The following is a 13635-nucleotide window of genomic DNA, read 5'->3' on the forward strand; positions in this document are numbered from 1 at the left end:
TTGCTTTGTGCAGCTCCAGTGACCTGAGTGGAGGATTTGGGCTGCCTCTACCAGACCTGTCATGTTCCATGCACAAAACAAGATCATCCTTTCAGCCATTTGCTGAGTCACTTTATTAGGGTTGCAAATAAAGTCAATAACTCTAATCATGCTTTTGGTCATTGTGAATCCTGGCTTGGCTGGGAATTGTTGGAAATAAACATCTCATTTCAAATAAGCTACTGAGCAGATGGTAATGACTTTTAATCACAAGCAACACAAGGAAAATCTGAAATAAAGCCCTTGAGATGAACAGTTTGGTACATCATTCCCACCATTTTGAATGCTGAATAACCTTGCCCCACAAAGAGCCATTTGAGATTTATGTACACATACACTTCCAGCAAACTAAAACACTGGCAGTCATTAATTGTTTTTCACAATTTTTATTTTAGGCCCTTATCCAATGCCCACTGAAGTTAAACCAAACCTCTTCTTTCTAAGCCTTCAAAGACTCCATCTGCTGCAATTACAAAGTGTTGTGTTTTAATTGAGGATGCAGAAGTTTGGGAGACCTACAAGAACTTCCTGCTCAATACTGAAAACAAGAGTGGGGGTAGTTTCTTTAGACACCTGCAAAACTCCCCTTAAAAAGAAAAATTATAATAAAAAAAAAAGCTGTTAGCCATTTGCTGAAACAGACTGGGGGTCAGACACTGCCCTCAGCTCATAGCTTGTGCCTGTGTCAGGTTAATGGCCTCATTTTAGACTCTTCTCAGCTTAGGGCAATCCTGAGAAGGCAGCACAGGGAGTTTTGTCACAGGGCCTGTCTGCTACTGCATTTTTCGAAAGTTGAGCTGAATTAAGGACAACTTTACGCCAAGAGTGGAGCTCTCATTTCTATATAATCTCCCTCTGATCCTCTGTGATGTGTTCAGAGCAGTCTGCTTGCCCAACAATATTGCTGCCCACGACAGTGTGACAGGTTTGCATTTCAGTCCTTGTGCTGCAATCTCCCTGCCTGGAAGCTCACTAACACCATCTCTTAATGGTCATGTTTAAATAGTTTTGCTGGAGCCCACTTACAGAGCAATCTGTGTTCAAGAGCTTTTTAGCAGGGAATTGGCTAGAATTGGTTTTCAAACAACCTGATTAAACCATGCCTGCAACAAAAGCTCTATCCCCATTTACAATATGCCTTCCACACAGTGCTTGGATTTTAACTCCATGTAAATCAGTAGTGATTTTCCCGTTGAATTCTTTCCCCAGTGTGGCTTTGCCATTTCATCTTCCAGAGAAGGATTCTCACACCTCACTTCCATGTCCTGCAAAGACCTGCACCGCTCACCAGGGAATCCACCCTCGCAGCTTATGGTAACAGGGAATATTTCCACAGCCACATTACAGCTCTGCAGATGAGATCCAAGCAAATAAGCTGCCTGGATAATAATATGCACAAGAGAAGTGCAGGGGAGGCTGGCTGGCATTGCTGGAGACAGGAAGCCATTCCCAATCTCATGGACACAGTGGCGACAGCTGCAGCTGGAAGCTCTGTGCCCTGTGCACCTCTGGGGAAGGCATGGAAAGAACCACTGACTCCAGCACAGGCTGAAAACCCACACAGGGACCTTGATCCTGCTCTGCATAGAGACAGCCATTGACTTCAGCAGGAAGGTTTGCTTCTCAAGCTCTGGAAACATCCGGGAACATGCACAGCCCTTAGTTAGACATGTAAGTTTTTGAGGTGCTTCTTCATGGTTTCATCTGCAGGCTCTTGCAAATGAATAAATTAAATCCATGAATGAAGCATCCAAGCTCTTGGTGCCTTGCTCAAGCATGACTTGTTTAGATGCCTTGGGAGTGTTGTCAGAGAAACGAGTCTGCACAAATCAGATGTGCAGAGGAAACCCACACACTGTACTTATGAAGGGAGGCGAGAGATCCGAGAGAAGCCTTCCCAATGCTCTCTTTACATTAAAACACCTACAGAGGCAGGAAGATTAATGGACACAGCAACCAGTCAGCAGAATATCACAGAATCAATTGGGTTGGAAAAGGCCTCGGAGATCATCGAGTCCAACCCGTGACAGAACATCACTGTGTCAACCAGAGCGTGGCACTGAATGCCACATCCAGCCTTTCCTTGAACATCTCAGGGACGGTGACCCTGCCACCTCCCTGCGCTGTCCGTTCCAGTGTCTAATAACCCTTTCTACAAAGAAATTCTTCCTAACACCCAAACTAAACCTCCCCTGGCGCAGCTTGAAACCGTGTCCTCTTGTCCTGTCAGAATACAATTCTTTCCATTTGGCCATGGAAGGTAGGGCAACACGCTGGTCAGCGAACTTCCCCAGCGACGCCTGCAAATCGCTCTGTGTCTGGTGGAGCCGCCCCCCAGATAATTTTGGGGCTGGTTTTTGGTTTAGATTTTAGATTGATTGATTTTAGATTGATTGATTTTAGATTTTAGCAACGAATCTACTTTCGTTTTCACATTAAACATCCGCCGATGCTCTGGCCGGCGACTCTCCAAGCGACCTTAAAGCTCTCCCTCACGGCTCCTCCCTCACGTCCCGCCCGCGCGGCCGCGGCTCCCGGCGGCCCCGGCCGGGCGCGCTGCCGGCAGCATGGCGGGGGAGGCGGGCGGCGGCGCGCTGGGCCGCGCGGCCGACAAGCTCTTCTCGCTCAGCGGGCTCTTCGCCGTCCGCAAGCCCAAGGGACCCACCTCGGCCGCCGTGCTCAACCTGCTCAAGGAGAGGCTGCTGGCAGGTGAGCGGCGGCGGCCGGGCCGCACCTCCGGAGAGTTCGGGCCAGGCGCGCCCTGCCCGGCGCGGCTGCGGGATGGGGCCGGGTGTGTGCGGTCCTTGGGGAGCGGGAGCTACAACTCCCGGCAGAGCACTTCACTCGGCAAACCACTTCACCCTCTGCTCAGCGCTCAGGAAACCGGAGCATAAGCGGGGTTTAGTTTCTCTTTGTGCGTTTTTTGTTTGTTTTGGTAGTAGTTCATAGCCATGGCATGGCCCACCTTGGAGAATGGAGCCGTTCCTGGCTCGCTGCGCCAGGGGAGGTTCAGGTTGGACATTGGGAGGAATTTATTCACAGAAAGCGCGATTAGGCATTGGGGTGGGTGGCGCAGGGACGTGGTGGAGTTGTGTCCTTAGAGGCCTTTAAGGAAAGACTGTCCCAGGCAGACAGTGATGTTCACACTGCACGGTGAGCCGTGACCCCACATTCACCGCATGCACTTGTGCCAGGTCCCTGCTGCCGCCCAGGGGTGGAGATGAGTTTGCCCCAGCAGGGAGCCCCAGTCCTGCGGGGCACAGTGCAGGGGGTCCCGGGCTGCTTGCAGAGCTGGGGCAGGGAACCGGGGACAGCGTGTGCCATCTGCCACAACGGTGCCAGCAGCATCTCTGCAGCACAGGATGTTCTGCTGCGGTCCCACTGCTTATTGCCGTTAAACAAAATATCACCAAAGGAGGGAAAACATGGTGTTTCAAAAAGTTTGAGAGTCCTGGACGCAGTCTGCAGAAACTGCTTTTTCTGAGTGCTGGGAAGTCTGTATGTCAGATATTAGGGAAAGAAAAGTGAGATCGTTGCAAAGGTGTGAGCGACCATGGCCTAGATTTATTTCATAATGGGTATGGGGAATCGATCATCTAGTCTGGGCTTTTGGGCACTTGCTGATGAAGAGAGAACGTACTTTCAGACTAGTGAGTGCTTAGCCTGATTTACTCTGTAGTGAACTGTAGTGTAGGCATGCACTTTGTATGGGAGAATCAGGTTCCCTGAATGGAGAGATAATAGATATGGATAAAGGAGCTTAGACCAGTTGTCATATTTAATACTGATAAATAAGGGGTATTGGGCTCTGCAGAATTCTTGGTGTCTTGGTGTCATAGGAAGTTTGCTGGGTTGGGACACTGACAGCTTGAAAGCAGCAGTGAATGAGTTCAGTCCACTGCAGAGTTGCCATAGGGCTGTGAATATGCAAATGAACATGTCCCAATATAAGGCAGTAAATACATGAAGAATTGGCTCAGATTATGTAGCATAAAATTTGTGTGTAATTGATGTTTTGGGAACTCTGCTGTTGGTTCTTCCGTGCTTTGTTAATGGAACTTCACAGGTTTGCTACCAGTACTTTCCAAAAATCTGTTTGTAATGGTATGTGAGACTTCATTAGCATGTAGTGAAAATACCTTACAAATACCTTTACAGGACTAAATCTAAATTAATCATAGGTCTTCAGCAGTACAGTAATTTCTACACTGTTAATTAATAGTTTAAATATTTGATTTTTATTTTCTTTAGCAGTCTGGAAATGTGTGCCGTTTTTCCTACATTCTAAGGTTATTTTATAATGCTTCCTTTTAATTTCTATTTGCAGAAGCTGGTGTGCAAACAAAAGGGAACAAAAGAAATCAGGTGTTGAAAATTGGGCATGGAGGAACTTTGGACAGTGCAGCCACAGGAGTTCTGGGTAATGAAAAATATAATTATAGTAATCAAAATATGATTTCAGGAGACATTTTCGTGCCTGCATGAAGTCAGGTGGAGGAACAATTTGGGATACACATGGCAGGTTCTGGGGGAAGGACTGATTACAGTGGAAGAATGGTCTGGGTTAAATTTCCTGTGCATATACTTCTACATGCATGTAACATGTTTCTTTACAGAAGGCTGTATTCTTCCTTCCTGCCTTCTCTCCTCTCTTCCAAATCCTCACATAACTTCTGGGTTATTACATGTGGTAAAATACAAACTCTTGTGTAATGAATTGTAAAGCACCTGAGAAATTGATGCTTTTTTAACTTAAGCTGGGGATTTATAGTCATCATAATCTGTTGAATTATTTTGTCTCAAAGTAATGCTATTGTGGGATTTTGAGGGAGATTTTAGGGCTGCTAATACTTACCAAAAAAAAGATGTATAAGAACAATTCAGCTGCTGCTTTTTTGAAGCTCAGCACAGAAAAACTTGGGTACCTGTCCTGTCTTCATAAAGAAGAATCTTTAAAGTTTTTTTTTTAATTTTAATTTTGATAGCAATCCATGTATTGAATTTTTTTTTGTTTTGTAAAGAACAGGATGTGTCAATTGCTGGTGTTAAAACCTCAGCTGTGGATGTGATTGTTCCCACATCACACTTTGTCACCAGCAGTTTTATTGATAAGTAACATGCAGACTGCAGCTTGCTCAGATCATAACCTTGTAGCTCTCCTTGGCTTGGAGAAATAACAGCAATACATTTTTGCTGTTGAAAATAAACAGGTACAACTCTGAGTATACCCTGAAAGTGAATGCTCAGAGTTTTCATGAATGACTTCTCTCAGGAAGGATTCAGCTTCAAGGGGAGGTTGGTTGCTACAAGTGTTGCTAGAGGTCTGTAGCTGGTAATTGTCACTTGTGAACCTGGCAGAATGTGACATTCTTGGGTCAGAATGGAGCACTGCCTGGTTGGGTTTGAATTTCCTGTACTCTGTGGCCACTCACTAGAGAATTCAGTGTGCATTCCTGAAGCAGACATTTTCCTTTTACACAGGTGTTCCCTTTGAGCATGCTGCTTCTCACTGTGCAAAGTCAACAGCACTGATCCATAGGAAAAGCAAAATCATTTGTGCTTTTTTAATTGCTTCTCCAACTGCTCTGATACCCAGCAGTCTCCAAAGCCTGCTTCTGTGGCACGACAAAAAGTACTTGGGCTTGATGTGCTTGGTGCAGATAGAGAAACACATCACCTTCATTAGCTGTGGGTAGATTGAAAAAAGGCATGGGATCTTTCATTCACTGCCCTACAAAACATACAGGAAAAAATCAATGGTAGCTGCATTGGAAGGGACAAAACTGGAGAGGAGTGGGAAGGGGAATGTGCCCAGATTTCTTGTGTGTTCAGGTAAGGTAATGAGGAGACAGGGAAGGATACAAGAAAAACAAGTTATTCAGAATATGTGTGCTGCTTTCCAGGGTGGAGTGGTGGAGCAGGAAGCTTTCCTTCCTCATGGACAGGAGCATGACAGAAGTATTACATTTTCTGAAACCCTTTGTGATCTGTACTGCTCTCTCCCAGGTTTTATGCACTGCCTGTCCGTAGCTTTGTCCTGGGAATTAATTGATAGAGTCCTGCTTAGTGTGCCAGGTGTACTGCCAATCACTGGGAGTGCTCTTTATCAGAAAACATACTTTAAATTTCTTCTCTTACTGACAGCAAATGTAAATGAGGAAGGGCCTTGGGGGCAGAGGTCAGTGCTCTGTGACATGTGAGAGAAAGGCAAGGTCAAGTCTTGGTGAATATTTTCTTTTGGTGTTATTCTAGGGCTGTGCTTCCAGCTTGCTGTTTCTTGTTGTGTAATGGGAATTTTATTTGGTTTGTTTTTATATGGCAGTAATGAATTATGCTTCCACGGTAGAAGAAAACATGAAAAAGTATAAAAAAATAAAAATTCAGTTAAGTCTTTCTACATTCAGTGTAGTCTCTCACATGGGGTTTATGTCACTGTTCAATAACACATTCTCCATAAGCTGATGATTAATGGAGAAAATTGTTAGTACCTTGTTCACAAAAGCATTCAGTGTCTCTTTAAAATTATTCCATTGATTCTCTTGACACTCTTCAGCAAATTTCACCTCAGCTGTTGAAGTTGTGTTCAGTTATGTCATCATGTTGCAAGAAAAGTGCTTGGTTAGGAAGTCTTATCTGTGTGCTTATCTCCTTTTCTCAGCCTTCTTGCAGCTCTTCCCTATCTGGCAATTAACAGGAGCAGGTTGAACTGAAGATGCATGAGAGCACAAGCACAAGTGTGACTGAAAACCCTCAGGAATAAGAGGAGCAGTAATTGAGAACAAGGAGGAATCTAATGGGTCTCAGAGCATAGAACTGAGAAGCATTAGAACACAAGTAAAATTTTTTTTTTAAAGTTCATTTTCAGTTTGATGTTTTCCATCCTGGCTCTTGATTAACATGAAGTTGGTTTCCTGAAAGCTCCCTTCACTCCTCTGGTTTTATTAAAATAAAGTACATAAGCTGTTACACATTCTATGAGTTGTACACAAAACTAATTTCCTTCTAAAATTTTCTTTGGATTCCTGTATGTGGAAAAATCAACAGGAAAGCATTTTAAAGGCAAGCATCTTGTAAAAAGCTTTGAGGTAAAATATAAAATAGAGCTCTTTTTCTGTCTTTCTTTTATGAAAAGCTGACTGATTGCTGTTTTTTAGAATACTGGTGTTAAGATTGAAATAACTGTAATCTGTACATGCACAGTAAGAAGCAGTTGGACCTTTTGATTATTTTACTTTCTTCCTGCAAGTCTGATAAACAATTCTGTGATGCTGTCTTGGCTGCATTACTCTTGGTCACTGTCAACCTTTAAAAGGACTATTTGCTTACAATGAAGGGTTCATTCATTACTGGTGAGCCATAACCTTCATCAAACCAGAGGCAGTGTTAATTGCACTCTCCATTTCTTTGGTGATTAAAAGATAAATAAATGTAGCAGTTGAATTAAAGTATTTTAACAATAGATGAAGGTTATTTATCTTTTGCTTTAGACTTTTTTTCCTTTCACTAGTTCCATGTTGTTTGAACATCAGAGATGCATTCTCAGAAAAGTGTTGACTCTCTTCATATGCTAACAGAGCATAAAAGGCTGAGTTTCTGACTGGCATAATATTTAGTATTGAATGGTGTTGAAAAAAGGAACTCCAGAGCTGTTTTGAAGTTGTATTTCTTCTTCTGTCTTTGCAGTGGTTGGTATTGGAAAAGGAACAAAAATGCTGGGGACTATGTTGGCAGGTTCCAAGGTAAGGAATGCTAAATGACTTGTATTAGCAGGGGGTTTTGTTTGCTGGTTTCTTTTTTCTGTCAGTGAAGAGCTGAACCAACATGCAGATATGTCAGCCATGCTGCATATTTAGCTCAGCTCCTTTTGCAGTTAGTCAGAAATGTGTTAGTCAGACTTTAATGTCCAGACTGGTTATTTAAAAATTTTTGTTTGTCTCAGTTTTATAAGAAGTGTTAATAAATACCAAATTACCATTTTACAGGAAGATTTCTATACTATTTAGCGTACTAAAAGAAAAACTAATGAAGATGGCACTGAAACTGATGTTTTGGGGATGTAGTTGTGAATGACAGTTCAATTTTTGGTAATTTTCCTTATGTGTAGATAACTTCATTGTTATTTAGCTTGAAGTAACAGATGGTCTTTGTTTCTTTTCTGTCTTCTTAAATACCATGAGGCCTTAAGAGGCACTTTTTGGAATTTAGAATGTTTTGGATTGCATTGCTGCTGCTGTAGAGGGATGCTCTACAAACCCAAAAACAGACACATGTGAGAAGCCAAAGGTAGCAAAAGCCCTGTGGCTGCAGGAGAGAGTCCAGACCAGAGCCTTGACAGATAGAAATTTTGTTCTTTGCTGGATTTGATTAATTTTACTGTGTTAATTTTACTGTGGTGACCCCTCAGACTGTAGGTGTTACATACACAAAAAAGTGCAAGTACTCCCAAGAGTGATGTCCCAGTGGTGATTCCTTCCTCACAAGTCAAATCCCATGGGTTTAGCCATTATTTTCACATGAGAAGTTTAGATAAGAATGACAGATGTAGAAATCAATTAAACCTTCCAAATTTCATCTTAAATGCAGGAAAAGTCAATAATACATTATGTTCTGCCATTTTTCCCATTCTCTTCTAGTCTGGTCACTTAAGATCTGTTTCAGCTGCTGAGCTGATAGCTTAAAGGTAGAATTTGTTTGACAGTCTTCAGTTCAACTCAGAGGCAAATAATTTGTCAGAAAAGAAAACAACCAGGATAAAAGGACATAGCTGTAGAGTCTGATCCCAAACTCAAGGTAGGCAGTGCCAGTCTCTGCACTGGCTGTAATGGGTTTGCATTTGGTTTACATGAGTGCATTTCTGTGTTTTGCAATGTGCAGTAAACAGCTGGACTAGAGTGGAAATGTAAACAGTTACCACCTGACACCTCCTTTGAAAGAACTTTAAAATAAATCATAGATTTACTTCAGCTAAATTTAGTCATCACAGTTAAATGTGTAAATTGTTGATTTAAAAACATGGAAAGCAATTGAATTATCTCTTAAGCTGAGGTTCACAGTGGGAACAGCTGTGGTGGAGGAAGTCCTTGCAGCCTTTTTGGCAGAAGAGGGTATGCTCAGGTTCCTTGAGCACTGTGAGGTCCTGTGGTCCACAACAGGGTTATCCAGCCAAACCTGGTTCCCAGGTGGCTCTCAGGGGCTCAGAGCTGCTCCTGAGGACAAGGGAGGGGACAATGTGCAGTGGGGCAGCCTGGTGAGCCCTCCCAGGCAGATCCATCCCTGGCCTTGCATGGCTCTGGGCACTTGCAGTGAGCAAAGATGGATCTGCTCAGAGCTCAGCAGCTCTTCCACTGCAGCTGTTCCTGTGTCAGGTACCTGACATCCATGCCAAGCAGGGATTCTGCAGCATTTATTACTTCGTGTCTCTGCCTTCCTGTTTTCTATTTGTACTTCAATAAATTAGGCATGCAGTAATGTGTGAGGCTGAAGGAGGTTGAAGGATCTCTCACAGATGTCTGCCTGTTGGGTTTTTTGACCACACTGACAAGTCATGATGAATCAAGAGAAGCATTCATGACTAAATAAGTTTGAGTATCTTTTTGCTTTCCTTGCCATGTGCTTGGAATTTATACTCTTCTTTAATTTTTTTCCACTATTTTGGATGCTGAAGTGTTTGTTGAAATGTGATGTTTTTCTTTTGTTCCTGTTGTTATTATAAAGATTCAGAGGAGCTGTCTGACCCTCTCTGGCCAGGATTTACTGTTTGCTTCTAGGAATGCAGCTTGTAAAGAAACACTTCAGTCTATCATTGCTGGCAGCAGAGCTGTGTGGAGTGGCCAAAATGTATGATACTGCAGTAAACTCCATATGGTGGCTCTGCCAGGAATTGGACTGGCTCTGACTTTTCCCCAAACATTGTGTGAAACTTTCCTGACTCAGTGTGGCAGCTCTGAGCATTATCCCTTGGTATGCAACTCACACATGTTCTGCAAAGAATTTTACTCTTGATGTGTAAACTGAGTTCTTCATGGTTTGACCTCCTTAGGAATTAACTCAAGACAAACAGAAATGTACAGCCAAGGGCAATACCTGCTTAGTGTTCCAGATTTCTCATTGAGTTCTTAATATTTGCCCAGAAATAAAAATATGTACAAGCTGGCTTAGCTTTTGTTTGTTTGCTTTTTGTTGTTTCAAATGTTCCAAGTGAGAGGGAGAAGCTGAATGCTCTTGGATCTGGAATTTAAATACTGAACATCTAATAGATGTTCCATAGGAAAATCACTTTTTCTTCTTGTTCTGGGACTTGCACTTGGTCTTGTTTGGAGTTTTTGCACTTCATGATTTTTAAAGATTTGGTTTTTTAACCATGTTGACAAAATAGAGTAGAATGAAAAAAAAAATCTCATGCTTCACCAGTAAAATTAACATGATGGGGGTAGACCAATATTTATTATGGTAAATTGTTTCTGAACAATTCAGTCTTAGGTATGACTTGTCTGTCTCAAACACAATGCAGAAGTGTGGTTTTTCTGGGAGGAAATGGTTTAGAAAATGGAGGCACAGTTTCCAAAGTGGCAGTCCCATTTAAAACATCTCATCTATGAGAATGTGCTGTGAGGCACACAGAAACAATGAGGGAAATAATCATGGGCTAATCAGAGAACAAAAAATGAGAAGCACTAAGCAATGAAATTCTTCATTAATCTAATACTTTCCATGGGGAGGAGATGTCTCCCAACACACACAGCCTTTATGGATAACTGAAACTTTCAGACTTCAGTTCTGTGCTTAATTTGATTATTTTTCAGTGACGTAGCACCTGGGTTCAGGCTAAGAGAGTTTTAGTCATACTGGTGTGAATGAAGATCTTCACCATCCACCAGACTGTCCTTGCAACCCCTGCCTCTCTATGAGTGGAAAGCTTGGAGTATATTGGTTTTATCTGAGGATGCAACTTCTTGTCATGCTCCACATACAAAATACCGCCCCAAGTGTTCTGTGTGAAAGAAATTCCCTGAGTACTTTGTGGTGGTGGCACAAGCTGGGGCAATGACTGATTAAAATAGAAAATTTAATCTCAAAAGTTGTGGCTTCTCCAGAATGAAGCTGTCCAAAACTGCCCCCCCAACCTCTGGGTAGAGTAAAACCCAAGCTCCAAGTGTTCTCAAAGCCTAGAAAAGGAAGAAGAGATCATGGGCAGAATGAAGATACATCTGTGACTTGATATGTGACAACTTTCATTTCATATAATAGTTAAAATTTGTGTTCTTATGAATCCTGGGTAGAAAATGAGTGCTAGATCAGTGATTAGGTTTAAATCTTGCCAGTCACACTTGTATGGTGTGAGAGAGGGCTTGTCTGAGCAGGAATTGGTTCAAATCACCTAGCAGAACTTCTGAGACATGTTAATTGCTTTTTGCAATGTGATTCTGGGATTTGAGCCTGTGTACTGCAAAATTGTTCCTCTGGAGGGGTGGCATCAGATCCTGCAGAACAGAGTGTCCATAAACAAGGTTATTTCTTTACCTCCTATGATTACCTTACTGTCCTAAAATCAAGGTTTTTTTTATTATTAACTTCCCATGCTTTAAGCTTTCTCCATGAATTCATTTTTTTTCAGTTAAGTCCTTTGCTTGCATCTTTTGGCAGTGAGTGCAGTGAGTTAATAACACATCAGAAAGCACATCCAGTGGTTCTACAGGCAGCAAAACTAATGAAGCCTTTGCTTGTGACTTCCTTTGTTTACAGCTCGTTAGACACCAAAGCCCCATGTGGACTTTTTGGTATCCAGTAATTCAGTGGGGCTCCCTCTGGACCCTTCTTAGTGGAAGCTGCAATAGATTTATTTCCTCTATCTGTCTGTTTTCAGGAGGCTTATAAGAACTCGGCATCTCTGAGACCTCTATTCTTCTGCCAACATTTGTGTATTTGCACATTGACATGCACACCATGATGGTGTAAGTGCTATTTCTTTTGAAATTCTCATTTTCATTTTAAATAGCCTCACTGTGCTGGTTTGTTGCTTTTTCTTTTTAGTGTATTTCAGTGTTTGTGCTCCAGTTCATTTTTGAGTTGCAAGTGCAAGAAAATTGAGCTGACTTTCCTTTCAAAGGATCCTCTTGGTGGTGTGTGCTCTTACTTTTAGTCTTAAAAATGTCTCTAGAGTATCACCAGCTGAACTCTGTGCTTCATTGTGCTTTCTTTTGGAGCTGGTGAAACCCAACCCACTTATTCATACAGTGCACAGGGATGTGTTCTGTTCTCTTTTTCAGATTCTGGTATTTTTAACATTATCTTGGAAGGACAAGATTTTTTGGTAGTAGTAATAATTTTATTAGACTAATTGTTATGGTACAGAAAACTAGGTGCTTGGATATGCAAGCCCTCTCTCAGATCTAAAATAGAAGCCATAGATTTTAAAACTAATGATATTTCAGATTTTTTTTAGAGCTTAGTGGAATAGGTATCTTTTAGATCACTTCTGAAATAAAAAGTAGGTAATGCTTGTGTGTATGGTTTACAAACAGTTCTGTGTAGGCAAGCAGTTATATAGGTAATATCCCAAGACTGCTGCACAAAGATAGGCTGCATTTTATTACCTGCTTTAATAAAATACATTTAGAAAACAGTTTTATTTCCTGAGTTGGGCAGCAAGGATTTGTTCACAATGGATGAGCCAACTTCCCAGGCATAAGGCAAGGAGGACTTACTGCTAGCTTGATGATTCTTCAGATCCACCATGCTTGTGTTCATCTGCTTTTGCTTTCAAATTGTAGTATTTGTCTTTTTTTGTCTGTTTGCTCTTTAGCCTTTTCCCTCAGAAATTTTTCATCTGCAGCACCTTGTCATTTTTCACTCTATGGTTTATGTCACAGGTTTACCTTCTCACACCTCTTTGTTCATGCTATCCCATCCAGGATAACCAAGGGTGTGACTGAATTTCTTTTTGTAGTGAGATGGGAGAGGTAACAAATAAAGTGCAGAATGTGATGTGCTCATTAAAAGAAAATGGATTGTAGCTACACAAAATGGCACTACTTTGCCTTTGCTCAAGCCCTAAGAAATTATTGTTTTCTTACAAGGGAGATAATTTTATTAGACTAATTGTTATGGTACAGAAAACTAGGTGCTTGGATATGCAAGCTCTCTCTCCCAGGTCTAAAATAGAAGCCATAGATTTTAAAACTAAGCATATTTCAGATTTGTTTAGAGCTTAGTGGAATAGAGGGAATAGTAGAGGAGGGAAGAAGGAGATGATAAGCTTATCATCCTCTTTAGGGGAAGGAGAGAGCCTGGTAAATGATATTTTGTGGCACATGGAGGGGTTAATGTGAGACAGCATCATAGTGTGCCTGAAATCCAATATCTCTATTGGAGTCCATAGGTTTTTTTCAGCCCAGTGGAGTTATGAATTTTAGTTCCCAGGCTTGTTTGGAAAGATGTTTTATGGGTTTTCCTTGAGGAGCAGGACTGGCAGATTGGAGATGGAGTTACTGTTTTATGAGAGATGTTGACCCATGGGCAGATGGATGTGTTTCAGCCCTTGCAGGCTGGCTAGGTGAATTCTTCCAGACACATACTGGTTGCTTAATTTCACCCATT

At 41.9% G+C, this 13635-nt stretch overlaps 1 protein-coding gene across 1 annotated transcript in view; it reads left to right on the plus strand.

The window, feature by feature from the left end:
* Positions 1-2606: 2606 nt before the first annotated feature.
* TRUB1 (TruB pseudouridine synthase family member 1) overlaps positions 2607-13635 on the plus strand; it is a 28972-nt gene continuing 17943 nt past the window's right edge. Inside the window, exons 1-3 of the mRNA XM_058029577.1 lie at positions 2607-2748; positions 4367-4459; positions 7723-7778. Coding sequence (XP_057885560.1) covers positions 2607-2748; positions 4367-4459; positions 7723-7778 — 291 coding nt within the window. The remainder of the gene's footprint in view (positions 2749-4366; positions 4460-7722; positions 7779-13635) is intronic.

Source organism: Melospiza georgiana, chromosome 8 (genome assembly GCF_028018845.1).
Source record: "Melospiza georgiana isolate bMelGeo1 chromosome 8, bMelGeo1.pri, whole genome shotgun sequence".
Classification (NCBI taxonomy): Eukaryota; Metazoa; Chordata; class Aves; order Passeriformes; family Passerellidae; genus Melospiza; species Melospiza georgiana.